Below are 20,406 nucleotides of genomic sequence, written 5' to 3' on the forward strand. Positions count from 1 at the left end.
GAAACTCAGAAATCTTTACAAAACACATTTACTTGAAGAACAGTGCAGATGCAAAGATTGGTAACAGAATGACGGCACAAACCGTCAGGATTTCACAGGCCCAGACTAAAGCAATACAGAAGTTGGATAATTTACTCCCCAACATAAAAGTAGCCTAAATTTAAAGAAGGATTTATCTGGGTCAGTGAAATAGGCCCCAAATGTTCTTACTTGTAGCAAATATGTAGCCAGTCAAACTATACAAACTAGCCAGTCGATATGCTTTCCTGTTATGTTTTATGCTCTTATGATGAAAATACTTTGCTGACATTTGTTTTTATTTTATGCCAGGTTTTCTGTTTATAGACGGAAGAAAAGAGTGACAACTGAAGAGGGCTGGGAGGACTGGCCGGCACTTGGAGAGGGGTGGAAGCGTAAAGCGGTTGTTCGTCGCTCGGGTTCTAGTGTTGGCCAGAGTGATGTTTATTACATGAGGTAAAAACATTCTGGCAAAACTCTACATTTTTAGTCAAGGGCCAGTTTATATTTATAACCACTGATATTGTCTCATGACACGAGGTTCATTGTTATCTACTAAGGCTGCTGTACCCATTGTGTGAATATACCACACACAAATGTGGTAGAAACAATTTACCTAATAATACAGGCTCACAGCACATGCATTTTATTATGTCAGTATTATATGCTTTTAGGTGACTATAAACCATTGATGCCACTAATGGGTCACACTATCTTTCTTCCCTTCTCTGTTCCCCGAAGTCCGAGTAATGAGCGTGTGAGAAGTAGGGTTGAGCTTTCCAAAGTCCTGGCAGATACTCTGGACATGACAATGTTTGATTACAAAGCAGGGGTGTTCAGGGATGCTGGACAACCCAAGACCGTGCGCCTGAGAAAGAAGGTTATAAAAAAAGCTCCCAGCATTTACACTTGAAATTATACCTTTTCTTTCCCTTTACTAATTTCAATGTGTTTTCTAACAACTTCCATCTCGTCTCTTCCAACCCATGGTCTGTTAGAACATACAGAAGGATCATTCTACCTCCGTGGACTGTGGCTTTTCCTCAGAGTCTAGCTTGATGGACAGAGGGGACCGGGCAGACAGTCCTGACTCCCGTCACAGACTGACCCCTCTAAGTCGCAGCTCCATGGGCACGCCAAGCAGAGACCCCCACCTCCAACATATCACTCCCCCAAGACCAAACACCTCTCTCACAAAGATAAGTTCAGCCTCTGTCGCTCATGATGTGGAAGGTTTGAAGCACAGTGCAACTAAACTGCCCTGGAGCCCTGTGTCAGCGCTTTCCGTCTCCATCAATGGGAAGGCTGGTTCAGAGCCCTGCTTTCGGTGAGTCAAATGCTCCTATATTATCTCATATAGCCAACACCTCCTTTGGCCGCCATTCCTTCCAGTTCTCTGCTGCCAATGACTGGAACAAATTGCAAAAATCTCTGAAGCTGGAGACACTTACCTCCCTCACTAACTTTAAGCATCAGTTGTCAGAGCACCTTACCGATCACTGCACCTGTACACAGCCCATCTGAAATTAGCCCGTCCAACTACCTCATCCCTATTTTGTTATTTATTTGGATCATTTGTACCCCAGTATCTCTATTTGCACATCATCTCTTGCACATCTATCATTCCAGTGTTAATACTAATTGTAATTATTTTGCACTATAGCCTATTTATTGCCTTACCTCCATAACTTGCTACATTTGCACACACTGTATATATATTTATTTCTGTTGTATTTTTGACTTTGTTTTGTTTTACCCCATATGTAACTCTGTGTTGTTGTTTTTATCGCACTGCTTTGCTTTATCTTGGCCAGGTCGCAGTTGTAAATGAGAACTTGTTCTCAACTGGCTTACCTGGTTAAATAAAATAAAAATATATATAATTTTATTGCTGAGAATTAAATATCTTAAATGTAATCTATAATGTACATAATCCCCGACAGTAATTATTTATCATGAGAGGACCATAAACAGTAACTAGTTATGCTGCATACTCCAATAAATATTGAAATTTCACCTTTCTGGAAAGAAAATAGTTATAAATTGCTGAGGTGTAGTCACTTTTGAGGACTCAAGCTCAAGTACAGAGTACAAATATGATAAAAATATTTTATGACTTATTTCCTATTCAAACGAAACTGTATGAATAAGGCTTGAAATAACTTATATGCTTTCTAAATAGGGTATAATCAAATGATAAAACCACTAACTATAAGATTTCACCTTCCTTATAACTGTAAAATACATATTTGTATGTTTAGTGTTAGAGAAAATGTGCATATTTTCTGAACATCTCTCTTGATCGAAACGTCAGCCCCCACCGCTGTGAACATCACACAGAGCTCTAGCTTGGCTTCCTGAACTCGTTAGGAACTCTCCTTTCATCTCATATTTAATATTGTCCATCTATGACATCGGTCACCAACCTTTTCTCAGTCAAGATCACTTTCGCATTCAAAAAGCAAACCGAGATCTACCGCTCAGATATTTTTTTTAAACAACAGTCTCTCTGTGGTCATGGTTTTAAAAGTTATTAAATCTTACGTAGGCTAGTATCAAACCTGTGGCCAGGGTTGTGGGAGCTCTGTAGGCATGGTGATTTGAGCTATCCGATTGGCCAGCACAGTAGGCGCACTCGATTTAGCCAGAGATCTCCCCGTCCGCCGGGTAGGCGGAGTTTGTCTTTTCAAACATATTAAATGGTTCAAAATAGGAACACTTTGCTTACCCGGTGCGCAGGGCTTCTGAATCAAGTGCACCTTCCGCCAACAGTGCAACACAATAAAAATATTATAATAATAAGTGCGCAAGCTTTTATCATTGGCTTTTCTACAGAAATGTTTGGTGATCGACTAGGAATGCCTTGAAGATCGACCAGTTGATTGTGATCGACCGGTTGGTAACCACTGATCTATGACAAACAGAATGTTTTTTGTTTAAAGTCTATTAATTATTTTAGGTTAATGGCTATAAATCGATCTATGAATGTTCTATAGTGATGAAACCACTATCTCCTGCTGCGTTACGATGTAAGGATGGCAGGCATGTGCGTTGTCAGTGGCTGTGAGGTCGGGTTCAGCCAGGAGTTGATGGACAGTCGGAAGAGCGAATGAAATGGTAGCCGGGACATCCCAACTTCAAGTGGTTTCAGATTTCACATCCTACGTCACACAGGCTAAAACAATATACTACTGTGTCCGTGGGAACCAGGGCTATCGCTCAATGCTAGCCATTTCGATCTACGCTGTACACAGATTTCTAAGCAAAAAAAATTCGGTCGGAGCCGGTACCAGAACCACTCAGGTCCCCTAAACAGGGGACTTTATATCTAAGAGGTTTTTAAGTTTAACACATTCCTCATACGTAATCATGGTTTAGGCTATATGTCAGCTTGAGTGTTTTTTCTTCTTCCTGAGACAGCTTTTGTACGTAAAATAAGCAAAGAATACATGGGAGTGATTGAAGGGGTAGATGTTAATATCTTGAGGATGATTGTGAGAATACAGTGGGGAGAACAAGTATTTGATACACTGCCGATTTTGCAGGTTTTCCTACTTACAAAGCATGTAGAGGTCTGTAGTTTTTATCATAGGTACACTTCAACTGTGAGAGACGGAATCTAAAACAAAAATCCAGAAAATCACATTGTATGATTTTTAAGTAATTAATTTGCATTTCATTGCATGACAAGTATTTGATCACCTACCAACCAGTAAGAATTCCGGCTCTCACAGACCTGTTAGTTTTTCTTTAAGAAGCCCTCCTGTTCTCCACTCATTACCTGTATTAACTGCACCTGTTTGAACTCGTTACCTGTATAAAAGACACCTGTCCACACACTCAATCAAACAGACTCCAACCTCTCCACAATGGCCAAGACCAGAGAGCTGTGTAAGGACATCAGGGATAAAACTGTAGACCTCCACAAGGCTGGGATGGGCTACAGGACAATAGGCAAGCAGCTTGGTGAGAAGGCAACAACTGTTGGCGCAATTATTAGAAAATAGGAGTTCAAGATGACGGTCAATCACCCCCGGTCTGGGGCTCCATGCAAGATCTCACCTCGTGGGGCATCAATGATCATGAGGAAGGTGAGGGATCAGCCCAGAACTACACGGCAGGACCTGGTCAATGACCTGAAGAGAGCTGGGACCACAGTCTCAAAGAAAACCATTAGTAACACACTACGTCGTCATGGATTAAAATCCTGCAGCGCACGCAAGGTCCCCCTGCTCAAGCCAGCGCATGTCCAGGCCCATCTGAAGTTTGCCAATGACCATCTGGATGATCCAGAGGAGGAATGGGAGAAGATCATGTGGTCTGATGAGACAAAAATAGAGCTTTTTGGTCTAAACTCCACTCACCGTGTTTGGAGGAAGAAGGATGAGTACAACCCCAAGAACACCATCCCAACCGTGAAGTATGGAGGTGGAAACATCATTCTTTGGGGATGCTTTTCTGCAAAGGGGACAGGACGACTGCACCGTATTGAGGGGAGGATGGATGGGGCCATGTATCGCGAGATCTTGGCCAACAACCTCCTTCCCTCAGTAAGAGCATTGAAGGTGGGTCGTGGCTGGGTCTTCCAGCATGACAACGACCTGAAACACACAGCCAGGGCAACTAAGGAGTGGCTCCGTAAGAAGCATCTCAAGGTCCTGGAGTGGCCTAGCCAGTCTCCAGACCTGAACCCAATAGAACATCTTTGGAGGGAGCTGAAAGTCCGTATTGCCCAGCGACAGCCCCGAAACCTGAAGGATCTGGAGAAGGTCTGTATGGAGGAGTGGGCCAAAATCTCTGCTGCAGTGTGTGCAAACCTGGTCAAGACCTACAGGAAACGTATGATCTCTGTAATTGCAAACAAAGGTTTCTGTACCAAATATTAAGTTCTGCTTTTCTGATGTATCAAATACTTATGTCATGCAATAAAATGCAAATGAATTACTTAAAAATCATACAATGTGATTTTCTGGATTTTTGTTTTAGATTCCGTCTCTCACAGTTGAAGTGTACCTATGATAAAAATTACAGACCTCTACATGCTTTGTAAGTAGGACAACCTGCAAAATCGGCAGTGTATCAAATACTTGTTCTCCCCACTGTACATGGGAGTGATTGAAGGGGTAGATGTTAATATCTTGAGGATGATTGTGACGTTATGCACTTGGAAACTTAGGTAACTTGCTTCAATACTCTTTATTTCAGCGTCTGTGCCGTTTGTGATAATTCATACACAGGCTTTGAGTATGAAAGGCAGATGAAGAATCCCTGTTGCCCCAAATGCAGGGGTATGTCATCTTTTTTTAATGTCAATCTAATTAAAGGAAAGCCATTTCACAAATTCCTTTAAAGAAGAACATCATTTACATATTTTAAGACATTGTAAATGTGCCTGTTTTTTACTGTTTTAATGAAGGTTCCGTTTGAGATTGTGTTAACAGTATCTCTCATTTCTTTAGCCAAGAATCCAGCTATAGGCAAGAATCCAGTTTATCAAAGATTCAGAAAGGTAAACAAGTGTTCCTCAACTAACGAGTCTACTACTCTCATAATTTCTCTGTTTTTAACACACTTTCATGCTCCATATAGTTTGTGTTTTGGACGGTTTCCCTTTACTTCATTCAGTTTTACATAGTTATACAATGATTAATCAACATTGGTCTGAATGGAGGGGAGTACTCTAACTCCAGAATTTTTCTTGTCTGTTGTAGTGGATTCCTTGTGGTAACTGTAAGGCTTGCCTTACCACAGAGGATTGTGGGAGCTGTGCTAACTGCAAAAAAGCGCTGAACCCTGACTCCAGAAAACCTGTCAGCTGTCGGAAACGCAAATGTTTATGTCCGATCCGCAAGGTACAGACTCGGATCACATTTTTATTTTATTTGTCACATGCGCCGAAAACAACAGGTGTAGACTTTACGCTGAAATGCTTGCTAACAAGCCTTTCCCAACGATGTAGAGTTAAAAAAAAACAAAAAAACAATACAAATAGTAACACGAGGAGGAAAATACACAAGAATGAAGCCATTATACAGGGAGTATCAGTACCAGATCAATGTGCAGAGGTACTAGGCATTTGAGGTAGATATGTATACTGAACAAAAATATAAATGTAACAATTACAAAGATTTTACTGAGTTACAGTTCATATAAGGAAATCAGTCAATTTAAATACATTTCTTAGGCCCTAATCTATGGATTTCACATGACTGGGAATACAGATATGCATCTGTAGAAAACCAGTCATAATCTGGTGTGACCACCATTTGCCTCATGAAGTGCAACACCTCTCCTTCACATACAGTGAGGGGAAAAAAGTATTTGATCCCCTGCTGATTTTGTACGTTTGCCCGCTGACAAAGAAATGATCAGTCTATAATTTTTATGGTAGGTTTATTTGAACAGTGAGAGACAGAATAACAACAAAAAAATCCAGAAAAATGCATGTCAAAAATGTTATAAATTGATTTGCATTTTAATGAGGGAAATAAGTATTTGACCCCCTCTCAATCAAAAAGATTTCTGGCTCCCAGGTATCTTTTATACAGGTAACGAGCTGAGATTAGGAGCACACTCTTAAAGGGAGTGCTCCTAATCTCAGTTCGTTACCTGGATAAAAGACACCTGTCCACAGAAGGCATCAATCAATCAGATTCCAATCTCTCCACCATGGCCAAGACCAAAGAGCTCTCCAAGGATGTCAGGGACAAGATTGTAGACCCACACAAGGCTGGAATGGGCTACAAGACCATCGCCAAGCAGCTTGGTGAGAAGGTGACAACAGTTGGTGTGATTATTCGCAAATGGAAGAAACACAAAATAACTGTCAATCTCCCTCGGCCTGGGGCTCCATGCAAGATCTCACCTCGTGGAGTTGCAATGATCATGAGAACGGTGAGGAATCAGCCCAGAACTACACCGGAGGATCTTGTCAATGATCTCAAGGCAGCTGGGACCATAGTCACCAAGAAAACAATTGGTAACACACTACGCCGTGAAGGACTGAAATCCTGCAGCGCCCGCAAGGTCCCCCTGCTCAAGAAAGCACATATACAGGGCCGTCTGAAGTTTGCCAATGAACATCTGAATGATTCAGAGGAGAACTGGGTGAAAGTGTTGTGGTCAGATGAGACCAAAATTGAGCTCTTTGGCATCAACACAACTCGCCGTGTTTGGAGGAGGAGGAATGCTGCCTATAACCCCAAGAACACCATCCTCACCGTCAAACATGGAGGTGGAAACATTATGCTTTGGGGGTGTTTTTCTGCTAAGGGGACAGGACAACTTCACTGCATCAAAGGGACGATGGACGGGGCCATGTACCGTCAAATCAGCCAGGGCATTGAAAAATGGGTCGTGGATGGGTATTCCAGCATGACAATGACCCAAAACACACGGCCAAGGCAACAAAGGAGTGGCTCAAGAAGAAGTACATTAAGGTCCTGGAGTGGCCTAGCCAGTCTCCAGACCTTAATCCCATAGAAAATCTGTGGAGGGAGCTGAAGGTTCGAGTTGCCAAACGTCAGCCTCGAATCCTTAATGACTTGGAGAAGATCTGCAAAGAGGAGTGGAACAAAATCCCTCCTGAGATGTGTGCAAACCTTGTGGCCAACTACAAGAAACGTCTGACCTCTGTGATTGCCACCAAGTACTAAGTCATGTTTTGCAGAGGGGTCAAATACTTATTTCCCTCATTCAAAATGCAAATCAATTTATAACATTTTTGACATGCGTTTTTCTGGATTTTGTTGTTATTCTGTCTCTCACTGCTCAAATAAACCTACCATTACAATTATAGACTGATCATGTCTTTGTCAGTGGGCAAACGTACAAAATCAGCAGGGGATCAAATACTTTTTTCCCTCACTGTAGAGTTGATCAGGCTGTTGTTTGTTGCCTGTGGAATGTTGACCCACTCCTCTTCAGAAGCAGTGTGAAGTTGCTGGACAATGGCGGGAACTGTAACACGCTGTCGATCTAGAGCATCCCAAATATGCTCAAAGAGTGACATGTCTTAAGTATGCAGGCCATGGAAGAACTGGGACATTTTCAGCATCCATGAATTGTGTACAGATCCTTGCGACATGGGGCCATGCATAATCATGCTGAAACATGAGGTTATGGCAGCAGATGAATGGCACGACAATGGGCCTCAGGATCTCGTCACAGTATCTCTGTGCATTCAAATTGCCATCGATAAAATGCAATTGTGTTCGTTGTCCGTAGCTTAAGCCTGCACATACCATAACCCCACTGCCACCATGGGGCACTCTGTTCACAACATTGACATCAGAAAACCACTCGTCCACATGACGCCATACACGTGGTCCGCGGTTGTGAGGCCGGTTGGCCGTACTGCGAAATTCTCTGACGGTGGCTTATGGTAGAGAAATGAACTTTTAAATTCTCTGGCAACAGCTCTGGTGGACATTCCTGCAGTCAGCATGCCAATTGCACGCTCCCTCAACTAGTCATCTGTGGCATTGTGTTGTGACACAACTTCACATTTTATTGTCCCCAGCACAAGGTGCACCTGTGTAATAATAATTCTGTTTAATCAGCTTCTTGATATTCCACACCTGTCAGGTGGATGGATTATCTTGGCAAAGGAGAAACGCTCACTAACAAGGATGTAAACAAATTTGAGAAATATGCTTTTTGTGTGTATATATAATTTCTGGGATCTTTTATTTCAGCTCATGAAACATGGGACCAACATTTTCCATGTTGCGTTTTATATTTTTGTTCAGTGTACATGAAGGCAAGGTAAAGTAACTAGGCACCAGGATAGATAATAATAAGAGTAAAATAAAGAACAGAGTAGCAGCAGCACATGATGTGTTTGTATTGTGTGGATGTGTGTGTGGGTTTTGTGACTGTCAGTGTAGTGCAGGGTTCCCCAACTGGCGGCCCGCGGATGGATTTTTATTTGTATTTGGCCCCCCAAGTTTTAATTGTTCGACATAAGACTGAAAAACCAGCAAATCAGCTCCAAGTGATTTTAGTTTTGAAAATTTGTTCCCAAGTATTCCCATGCATAATATAGAGAGGGATATGTATGTATGTATGTATGTATGTATGTATGTATGTGTGTGTGAAAAACATTGGGAACACCTTTTCTAATATTGAGTTGCACCCCCTTTTGCCCTCAGAACAGCCTCAATTCGTCGGAGCATGGACTACAAGGTGTCAAGTGTTCCACAGGGACACTGGCCCATGTTGACTCCAATGCTTCCCACAGTTGTGTCAAGTTGGCTGGATTTCCTTTGGGTGGTGGACCATTCTTGATCCACACAGGAAACTGTTGAGCGTGAAAAACCCAGCAATGTTGCAGTTCTTGACACATTCAAACTGGTGCACCCTGTTCAAAGGCACTTAAATATTTTCTTTCCCATTCACCCTCTGAATGGCACACATACACAATCCATGTCTCAAGGCTTAAAAATCCTTCTTTAACCCGTCTCCTCCCCTTCATCTACACTGATTGAAGTGGATTTAACGAGTGACATCAATAAGGCATAGCTTTCACCTGGTCAGTCTGTCATGGAAAGACCAGGTGTTCCTAATGTGTTGTACAGTAAGTGTATGTAATCGTATACAAATGTAAGTAAGGTTTGAAATGATTGTTTCAGTAAAATATTATCTGTTTTGGCTTCTTGCAGTCTACAAATTATTAGTAATTATGTTCCGGCCCCCTGACTATACGCTCAAGAAAAAATCGGTGCGTGTCTGGATCTAGTTGATGATCCCTGGTGTTGTGTGTGTAAGAATATACACTGCATTCGGAAAGTATTCAGACCCCTTCCCATTTTCCACGTTTTGTTACGTTACAGCCTTATTCTAAAATGGATTAATGACAAAGTGAAAACAGGTTTATACATTTGTGCGTGTGTGTGTGTGTGTGTGTGTGTGTGTGTGTTATATACACAACACAGCTGCGGAAAAAATTAAGAGACCACTGCAAAATTATCATTTTCTCTGGTTTTACTATTTATAGGTATGTGTTTGGGTAAAAATAACATTTTTGTTTTATTCTATAAACTACTGACAACATTTCTCCCAAATAAAAATATTGTCATTTAGAGCATTTATTTGCAGAAAATGACAACTGGTCAAAATAACAAAAAAGATGCAGTGTTGACAGACCTCGAATAATGCAAAGAAAATAAGTTCATGTTCATTTTTAAACAACACAATAGTAATGTTTTAACTTAGTAAGAGTTCAGAAATCAATATTTGGTGGAATAACCCAGATTTTCAATCACAGCTTTCATGCGTCTTGGCATGCTCTCCACCATTCTTTCACATTGATGTTGGGTGACTTTATGCCACTCCTGGCTTTGTTTAATGGCTTGTGACCATCCATCTTCCTCTTGATCACATTCCAGAAGTTTTCAATGGGGTTCAGGTCTGGAGATTGGGCTGGCTATGACAGGGTCTTGATCTGGTGGTCCTCCATCCACACCTTGATTGACCTGGCTGTGTGGCATGGTGCATTGTCCTGCTGGAAAAACCAATCCTCAGAGTTGGGGAATAATGTCAGAGCAAAAGAAAGTACGTTTTCTTCCAGGACAACGTTGTACGTGGTTTGATTCATGCGTCCTTCACAAAGACAAATCTGCCCGATTCCAGCCTTGCCGAAGCACCCCCAGATCATCACTTATCCTCTACCAAATTTCACAGTGGGTGCGAGACACTGTTGCTTGTAGGCCTCTCCAGGTCTCCGTCTAACCATTAGATGACCAGGTGTTGGGCAAAGCTGAAAATTGGACTCATCAGAGAAGATGACCTTACTCCAGTCCTCTACGGTCCAATCCGTATGGTCTTTTGCAAACTTCAGCCTGGCTCTTCTTTGCTTCTCATTGATGAAGGGCTTTTTTCTAGCTTTGCACGACTTCAGCCCTGCCCCTAGGAGCCTGTTTCAAACCGTCCTCGCCGTGCACTTCACCCCAGCTGCCGTTGGCATTCTTTTTATAGGTCACTTGATGTCATCCTCTGGTTGTTGAGTGACATTCGAATGAGTTGGCGGTCATCCCGGTCAGTAGAGAGTCGTTTTCGCCCTCTGCTGGTCTGTAGCTTTGTTGTCCCCAATGTCTGCTTGTCCTGGTTCTTATGAACCGCAGTCTTTGAAATTTTAAGGATGGAAGCAACCTGACGCTCACTGTATCACTCTGCCAGAATTTAACCCTTATTTTCCTCTCTCTCAACTTTCCTTTTCAACTCTTTTGGCATGGTCAATAGTTATTTTTTGATTAATATTACTTTTGAGGTACTATTAGCACTGTTTTTCCCATCCAGCTGGTCCTATTGCAAGCGGATAGTGATGACCACAGCAGTGGTTTTTATACTTTTCCTCGTTAAATAAGATTTGGTTCATGTGATCACCTAATCAGTACCTAATTCAGTAGAATGAGGTGTGCCTGTGTTGGAATTCAACAGACACTGGAATGGAATGGCTGTCATACATGTAGAGATGCTGATTTAAGAAAAATGTGCAGTGGTCTCTTAATTTTTTCCACAGCTGTGTGTGAGAGAAATACAAATGCAGTTGTGCCAAGCTTGTAGCGTCATACCCAAAAGACTTGAGGCTGTAATCGCTGCCAAAGGTGCTTCAACAAAGTACTGAGTAAAGGGTCTGTATACTTATGTAAATGAGATATTTCTGTTTTTTATTTTGAATGAATTAGCAAAAATGTCTAAAATCCTGTTTTTGCTGTGTCATTATGGGGTATTGTGTGTAGATTGATGAGGGGGAACAAACAATTTAATCAATTTTAGAATAAGCCTGTAACATAACAAAATGTGGAAAAGGTCCAGGGGTCTGAATACTTAACGAACACTACCGGCCAAAAGTTTTAGAACACCTACTCATTCAAGGGTTTTTCTTTATTTTTACTATTTTCTACAGAATAATAGTGAAGACATCAAAACTATGAAATAACACATATGGAATCATGTAGTAACCAAAAAAGTGTTAAACAAATCATAACATATTTTATTTTATATTCAAATAGCTACCCTTTGCCTTGATGACAGCTTTGCACACTCATGGCATTCTCTCAACCAGCTTCACCTGGAATGCTTTTCCAGCAGTCTTGAAGGAGTTCCCACATATGCTCATCCCACATATGCTGAGCACTGGTTGGCTGCTTTTCCTTCACTCTGCGGTGTGACTCATCCCAAACCATCTCAATTGGGTTGAGGTCGGGGGATTGTGGAGGCCAGGTCATCTGATGCAACACTCCATCACTCTCCTTCTTGGTAAAATAGCCCTTACACAGCCTGGGGGTGTGTTTTGGGTCATTGTCCTGTTGAAAAACAAATGATAGTCCCATTAAGCCCAAACCAGATGGAATGGCGTATCGCTGCAGAATGCTGTGGTAGCCATGCTGGTTAAGTGTGCCTTGAATTCTATGTAAATCACAGACAGTGTCACCAGCAAAGCACCCCCACACCATAACACCTCCCCCTCCATGTTTTACGGTTGGAAATACACATGCGGAGATCATACTTTCACCCACACCGCGTCTCACAAAGACAGCGGTTGGAACCAAAAATCTCCAATTTGGACTCCAGACCAAAGGACAAATTTCCACCGGTCTAATGTCCATTGCTCGTGTTTCTTGGCCCAAGCAAGTCTCTTCTTCTTATTGGTGTCCTTTTAGTAATGGTTTCTTTGCAGCAATTCGACCATGAAGGCCTGATTCACGCAGTTTCTGAACAGTTGATGTTGAGATGTGTCTGTGACTTGAACTCTGTGAAGCATTTATTTGGGCTGCAATTTCTGAGGCTGGTAACTCTAATGAACGTATCCTCTGCAGCAGAGGTAACTCTGGGTCTTCCATTCCTGTGGCGGTCCTCGTGAGAGCCAGTTTCATCATAGCGTTTGATGGTGTTTGACATTTTCCGTATTGACTGACCTTCATGTCTTAAAGTAATGATGGACTGTCCATTTCTCTTTCCTTATTTGAGCTGTTCTTGTCACAACACAACTGATTGGCTCAAACACATTAAGAAGGAAAGAAATTCAACGATAACAAAGAAAATGGCGCCGGAGGGGATGGCTGCCGTTTTACGGGCTCCTAACCAACTGTGATATTTTGTTAGTTTCTTTGCGTTGTTTGGAACTTATTTTGTAACTTATTGTGTACATAATGTTGCTGCTACCGTCTTTTATCACCGGAAATAACTTCTGGATTTCTCGTCTCGAACTGGACAAAGATTTTTTTATTTAACGAGCCCGACGCAAAGGATATGCTGCTTTCTCGGGAACGGGCCCAAATCCCTATCATTTGCGTAAAGAAAAGGCGGAGAAAAAGGGGGCGGAGGTCGGGCTGCCTTCTGAGAATTCGTAGGCCAGTGAGTAAACCTCCACTACCATCCGTTCTATTGGTCAACGTGCAATCATTGGAAAACGGATGATCTATGATCAAGAATATCCTACCAACGGGACATTAACTGTAATATCTTAAGTTTCACAGAGTCGTGGCTGAACGACGACATGGATAATATAGAGCTGGCGGGATTTTCCATGCATCGGCAGGACAGAGAAGCTACGTCTGGTAAGACGAGGGGCGGGAGTGTGTGTCTATTTGTCAATAATAGCTGGTGCCCGATGTCTAATATTAAAGAAGTCTTGAGGTATTGCTCGCCTGAGGTAGAGTACCCTAGTTGCCGGGGTCTTTAATGCAGGCAAACTTAAATCAATTTTACCTCATTTCTACCAGCATGTCACTTGTGCAACCAGAGGGGCAAAAAACTAGACCACCTTTGCTCCACACAGAGACTCCTACAAAGCTCTCCCTCGCCCTCCATTTGGCAAATCTGACCATAATTCTATCCTCCTGATTTCTGCTTACATGCAAAAACGAAAGCAGGAAGTACCAGTGACTCGCTCAATACGGAAGTGGTCAGATGACGCGGATGCTACGCTACAGGACTGTTTTGCTAGCACAGACTGGAATATGATACGGGATTCATCCAATGGCTTTGAGGAGTATACCACCTCAGTCATCGGCTTCATCAATAAGTGCATCACTAAGCTAAGGTTCCTGGGACTAAACACCTCCCTCTGCAACTGGATCCTGGACTTCCTGACAGGTCGCCCCCAGGTGGTAAGGGTAGGCAACAACACGTCTGCCACGCTGATCCTCAACACTGGGGCCCCTCAGGGGTGCGTGCTTAGTCCCCTCCTGTACTCCCTGTTCACCTACGACTCCGTGGCCAAACACGACTCCAACACCATTAAGTTTGCTGACGACACAACAGTGGTAGGCCTGATCGCCGACGACGATGAGACAGCCGATAGGGAGGGGGTCAGAGACCTGGCAGTGTGGTGCCAGGACAACCGCTCCCTCAATGTGAGCAAGACAAAGGAGCTGATCGTGGACTACAGGAAAAGGCGGCCTGAACAGGTCCCCATTAACATCGACAGGGCTGTAGTGGAGCGGGTCGAGAGTTTCAAGTTCCTTGGTGTCCACACCACCAACGAACTATCATGGTCCAAACACACCAAGACAGTCGTGAAGAGGGCACGACAACACCTTTTCCCCCTCAGGAGACTGAAAAGATTTGGCATGGGTCCCCAGATCCTCAAAGTTATACAGCTGCACCATCGAGAGCATCCTGAAGGCGCTACGGAGGGTAGTGCGTTCGGCCCGGTATATCACTGGGGCCAAGCCTCCTGCCATCCAGGACCTATATACTAGGCGGTGTCAGAGGAAAGCCCAAAAAATTGTCAGACTCCAGTCACCCAAGTCATAGACTGTTCTCTTTGCTACTGCACGGCAAGCGGTACCGGAGCGCCAAGTCTAGGACCAAAAGGCTCCTTAACAGCTTCTACCCCCAAGCCATAAGACTGCTGAACAATTAATCAAATTGACCCCCCCCCCTTTACCCCTACCTACATGTACAAATTACCTCGACTAACCTGTACCCCCGCACATTGACTCGGTACCTGTACCCCCTGTATATAGCCTCGGTATTGTTATTTTATTGTGTTACTTTTTATTATTTTTAACTTTAGTTTATTTGGTACATCTTTTCTTAACTCTTTCTTGAGCTGCGTTGTTAGTTAAGGGCTTGTAAGTAAGCATTTCACGGTAAGGTCTACACCTGTTGTATTCGGCGCATGTGACAAATAAAGTTTTTGATTTGAAATTTCACAAATTAACTTTTAGGAAGGCACACCTGTTAATTGAAATGCAAGTGACTACCTCATGAAGCTGTTTCAGAGAATGCCAAGAATGTGCAAAGCTGTCATCAAGGCAAAGAGTGGCTATTTGAATAATCTCAAATATATATTTTGATTTGTTTTAACACTTTTTTTCGGTTACTACATGATTCCATGTGTTATTTCATAGTTTGTCTTCACTATTTTTCTACAATGTAGAAAATAGTAAAAATAAAGAAGAACCCTTGAATGAGTAGGTGTTCTAAAACTTTTGACCGTGTGTGTGTGTGTGTGTGTGTGTGTGTATGTATGTATGTATGTATGTATATATACATACATACATACATACATACATACATACATACATACATACATACATACATACATACATACATACATACAGTGGGGAGAACAAGTATTTGATACACTGCCGATTTTGCAGGTTTTCCTACTTACAAAGCATGTAGAGGTCTGTAATTTTTATCATAGGTACACTTCAACTGTGAGAGACGGAATCTAAAGCAAAAATCCAGAAAATCACATTGTATGATTTTTAAGTAATTAATTTGCATTTTATTGCATGACATAAGTATTTGATCACCTACCAACCAGTAAGAATTCCGGCTCTCACAGACCTGTTAGTTTTTCTTTAAGAAGCCCTCCTGTTCTCCACTCATTACCTGCATTAACTGCACCTGTTTGAACTCGTTACCTGTATAAAAGACACCTGTCCACACACTCAATCAAACAGACTCCAACCTCTCCACAATGGCCAAGACCAGAGAGTTGTGTAAGGACATCGGGGATAAAATTGTAGACCTGCACAAGGCTGGGATGGGCTACAGGACAATAGGCAAGCAGCTTGGTGAGAAGGCAACAACTGTTGGCGCAATTATTAGAAAATGGAAGAAGTTCAAGATGACGGTCAATCACCCTCGGTCTGGGGCTCCATGCAAGATCTCACCTTGTGGGGCATCAATGATCATGAGGAAGGTGAGGGATCAGCCCAGAACTACACGGCAGGACCTGATCAATGACCTGAAGAGAGCTGGGACCACAGTCTCAAAGAAAACCATTAGTAACACACTACGCCGTCATGGATTAAAATCCTGCAGCGCACGCAAGGTCCCCCTGCTCAAACCAGCGCATGTCCAGGCCCATCTGAAGTTTGCCAATGACCATCTGGATGATCCAGAGGAGGAATTGGAGAAGGTAATGTGGTCTGATGAGACAAAAATAGAGCTTTTTGGTCTAAACTCCACTCGCCGTGTTTGGAGGAAGAAGAAGGATGAGTACAACCCCAAGAACACCATGCCAACCGTGAAGCATGGAGGTGGAAACATCATTCTTTGGGGATGCTTTTCTGCAAAGGGGACAGGATGACTGCACCGTATTGAGAGGAGGATGGATGGGGCCATATATTGCGAGATCTTGGCCAACAACCTCCTTCCCTCAGTAAGAGCATTGAAGATGGGTCGTGGCTGGGTCTTCCAGCATGACAACGACCCGAAACACACAGCCAGGGCAACTAAGGAGTGGCTCCGTAAGAAGCATCTCAAGGTCCTGGAGTGGCCTAGCCAGTCTCCAGACCTGAACCCAATAGAACATCTTTGGAGGGAGCTGAAAGTCCGTATTGCCCAGCGACAGCCCCGAAACATGAAGGATCTGGAGAAGGTCTGTATGGAGTAGTGGGCCAAAATCCCTGCTGCAGTGTGTGCAAACCTGGTCAAGACCTACAGGAAACGTATGATCTCTGTAATTGCAAACAAAGGTTTCTGTACCAAATATTAAGTTCTGCTTTTCTGATGTATTAAATACTTATGTCATGCAATAAAATGCAAATTAATTACTTAAAAATCATACAATGTGATTTTCTGGATTTTTGTTTTAGATTCCGTCTCTCACAGTTGAAGTGTACCTATGATAAAAATTACAGACCTCTACATGCTTTGTAAGTAGGAAAACCTGCAAAATCGGCAGTGTATCAAATACTTGTTCTCCCCACTGTACATACATACATACATACATACATACATACATACATACATACATACATACATACAGTGGGGGAAAAAAAGTATTTAGTCATCCACCAATTGTGCAAGTTCTCCCACTTAAAAAGATGAGAGGCCTGTAATTTTCATAATAGGTACACGTCAACTATGGCAGACAAAATGAGAATTCTTTCCAGAAAATCACATTGTAGGATTTTTAATGAATTTATTTGCAAATTATGGTGGAAAAATAAGTATTTGGTCAATAACAAAAGTTTCTCAATACTTTGTTATATACCCTTTGTTGGCAATGACACAGGTCAAACGTTTTCTGTAAGTCTTCACAAGGTTTTCACACACTGTTGCTGGTATTTTGGCCCATTCCTCCATGCAGATCTCCTCTAGAGCAGTGATGTTTTGGGGCTGTTGCTGGGCAACACAGACTTTCAACACCCTCCAAAGATTTTCTATGGGGTTGAGATCTGGAGACTGGCTAGGCCACTCCAGGACCTTGAAATGCTTCTTACGAAGCCACTCCTTCGTTGCCCGGGCGGTGTGTTTGGGATCATTGTCATGCTGAAAGACCCAGCCACGTTTCATCTTCAATGCCCTTGCTGATGGAAGGAGGTTTTCACTCAAAATCTCACGATACATGGCCCCATTCATTCTTTCCTTTACACGGATCAGTCGTCCTGGTCCCTTTGCAGAAAAAACAGCCCCAAAGCATGATGTTTCCACCCCCCATGCTTCACAGTAGGTATGGTGTTCTTTGGATGCAACTCAGCATTCTTTGTCCTCCAAACACGACGAGTTGAGTTTTTACCAAAAAGTTCTATTTTGGTTTCATCTGACCATATGACATTCTCCCAATCCTCATCTGGATCATCCAAATGCACTCTAGCAAACTTCAGACGGGCCTGGACATGTACTGGCTTAAGCAGGGGGACACGTCTGGCACTGCAGGATTTGAGTCCCTGGCGGCGTAGTGTGTTACTGATGGTAGGCTTTGTTACTTTGGTCCCAGCTCTCTGCAGGTCATTCACTAGGTCCCCCCGTGTGGTTCTGGGATTTTTGCTCACCGTTCTTGTGATCATTTTGACCCCACGGGCGGGGTGAGATCTTGCGTGGAGCCCCAGATCGAGGGAGATTATCAGTGTATGTATGTCTTCCATTTCCTAATAATTGCTCCCACAGTTGATTTCTTCAAACCAAGCTGTTTACCTATTGCAGATTCAGTCTTCCCAGCCTGGTGCAGGTCTACAATTTTGTTTCTGGTGTCCTTTGACAGGTCTTTGGTCTTGGCCATAGTGGAGTTTGGAGTGTGACTGTTTGAGGTTGTGGACAGGTGTCTTTTATACTGATAACAAGTTCAAACAGGTGCCATTAATACAGGTAACGAGTGGAGGACAGAGGAGCCTCTTAAAGAAGAAGTTACAGGTCTGTGAGAGCCAGAAATCTTGCTTGTTTGTAGGTGACCAAATACTTATTTTCCACCATAATTAGCAAATAAATTCATATAAAATCCTGCAATGTGATTTTCTGGGAAAAAAAATTCTCAATTTGTCTGTCATAGTTGACGTGTACCTATGATGAAAATTACAGGCCTCATCTTTTTAAGTGTGAGAACTTGCACAATTGGTGGCTGACTAAATACTTTTTTTCTCCACTATATATATATATATATATATATATATATATATATATATATATATATATATATATATATATATTCCTGTGAGTGTGCATAGTCAGTGCAAGATAAGATCAATGCAGGTAGTCCGGGTAACAATTTAATGAACTATTTAGCAATCTTATGGCTATTTAGCTTCTACCCCCAAGCCATTAGACTGCTGTCTTGGAGCCTGTTGGTCCGAGAGACGATTCTCCGGTACTGTTTGCCGGACGGTAGCAGAGAGGACAGTCTATGGCTTGGGTGGCTGGAGTCTTTGCCAATTTTTCGTTCCTTCCTCTGACACCGCCTGATATACAGGTCCTCGATGGCAGGGAACTCGGCCCCCTTGATGTACTGGGATGTCCGGACCACCCTCTGTTGTGCTTTGTGGTTGAGGGCTGTGCGTTTGCCATACCAAGCGGTGATGCAGCCAGTCAAGATGCTCTCGGGTGCAGCTGTATAACTTTTTGAGGATCTGAGGGCCCATGCCAAATCTTTTCAGCCTCCTGAGGGGGAAGAGGCGCTGTTGTGCCCTGTTCACGACCGTGCAGGGGTGTGTGGACCATGTTAAGTCCTTAGTGATGTGGACACCAATAAACTTTAAGCTCTCGACCCGCTCCACTACAGCCCTGTCAATGTGGATGGTGGCGTGCTCTCCCCTCATTCTCCTGTAGTCCACGATCAGCTCTTTGGTCTTACTGACGTTGAGACGGAGATGGTGGTTGTCCTGGCACCACACTGCTAAGTCTCTGACCTCCTCCCTGTTGGCTGTCTCATTGCTGTCGGTGATCAGGTCTACCACAGTCGTGTCGTCAGCAAACTTCATGATGGTGTTGGAGTCATGTGTGGCCACACAGTTATGGATGAAAAGGGAGTACAGGAGGGGACTAAGTGCACACCCCTGAGGGGTCCGGGTTGAAGGTCAGCGTGGTGGAGATTTTGTTGCCTACCCTCACCACCTGGGGCCGGCCTATCAGGAAGTGCAGGATCCAGTTGCATCTCTGATAGGAGACTCTCAAACTAAACTCTTCCATCTTATTCTCGAGTGACTGGACATTTGCCAATAGAACAGAGGGGAGTGCCAGTTTTTTTTCTCTTCGTCTCAGTCTGGTCAGGATGCCGGCCTGTCTGCCGTGTCTATGCCTGCCGTGTTTTAATAGCCCATGAAACAAAGGAATGGTGTCCTGTATGAACAAGGGAACAGCTGAATCTAAGTTAAAGACTGACAGAAGAAAAGAGGGACAGAGAATGAAGAAATAAAAGTTGTATCCTGTTTTGATTGATTGTTTATTGGTTTTGTATTTCAGCACAAACCCGATGGTCCCCAAAAGTTGGATCCCCATCCCATGACGAATTTCAAGGTAATTGACTAGAACCCTATTACCAAGGGTATCCTAATTTCTTCTTCAAAGTAAATAACATCTGAATGCATGTATATGAAAAATGCTGAAGGCTATTGAGTCTATATCTATTCCGCTTACTCAATTAAGAGCAGCATTTCCCACATGTGAACATAGGCAGTTCATTTGTAATATTCTCTTCACGTCTCC

General features: G+C 43.0%; 1 protein-coding gene across 4 annotated transcripts in view; it reads left to right on the plus strand.

Annotated features, from left to right (window-relative positions):
* Positions 1-20,406, plus strand: part of mbd1b (methyl-CpG binding domain protein 1b) — a 30,518-nt gene that overhangs the window by 1,954 nt on the left and 8,158 nt on the right. For 3 of the 4 annotated variants that reach the window (XM_041887779.2, XM_041887781.2, XM_041887780.2), the window contains exons 3-9: positions 331-474; positions 760-898; positions 1,017-1,345; positions 5,224-5,306; positions 5,478-5,527; positions 5,730-5,870; positions 20,164-20,217. In XM_041887779.2, coding sequence (XP_041743713.1) covers positions 331-474; positions 760-898; positions 1,017-1,345; positions 5,224-5,306; positions 5,478-5,527; positions 5,730-5,870; positions 20,164-20,217 — 940 coding nt within the window. The remainder of the gene's footprint in view (positions 1-330; positions 475-759; positions 899-1,016; positions 1,346-5,223; positions 5,307-5,477; positions 5,528-5,729; positions 5,871-20,163; positions 20,218-20,406) is intronic. The other variant, XM_041887782.2, reaches the window with a different exon arrangement.

This window comes from Coregonus clupeaformis, chromosome 10 (genome assembly GCF_020615455.1).
Source record: "Coregonus clupeaformis isolate EN_2021a chromosome 10, ASM2061545v1, whole genome shotgun sequence".
NCBI classification, from domain to species: domain Eukaryota; kingdom Metazoa; phylum Chordata; class Actinopteri; order Salmoniformes; family Salmonidae; genus Coregonus; species Coregonus clupeaformis.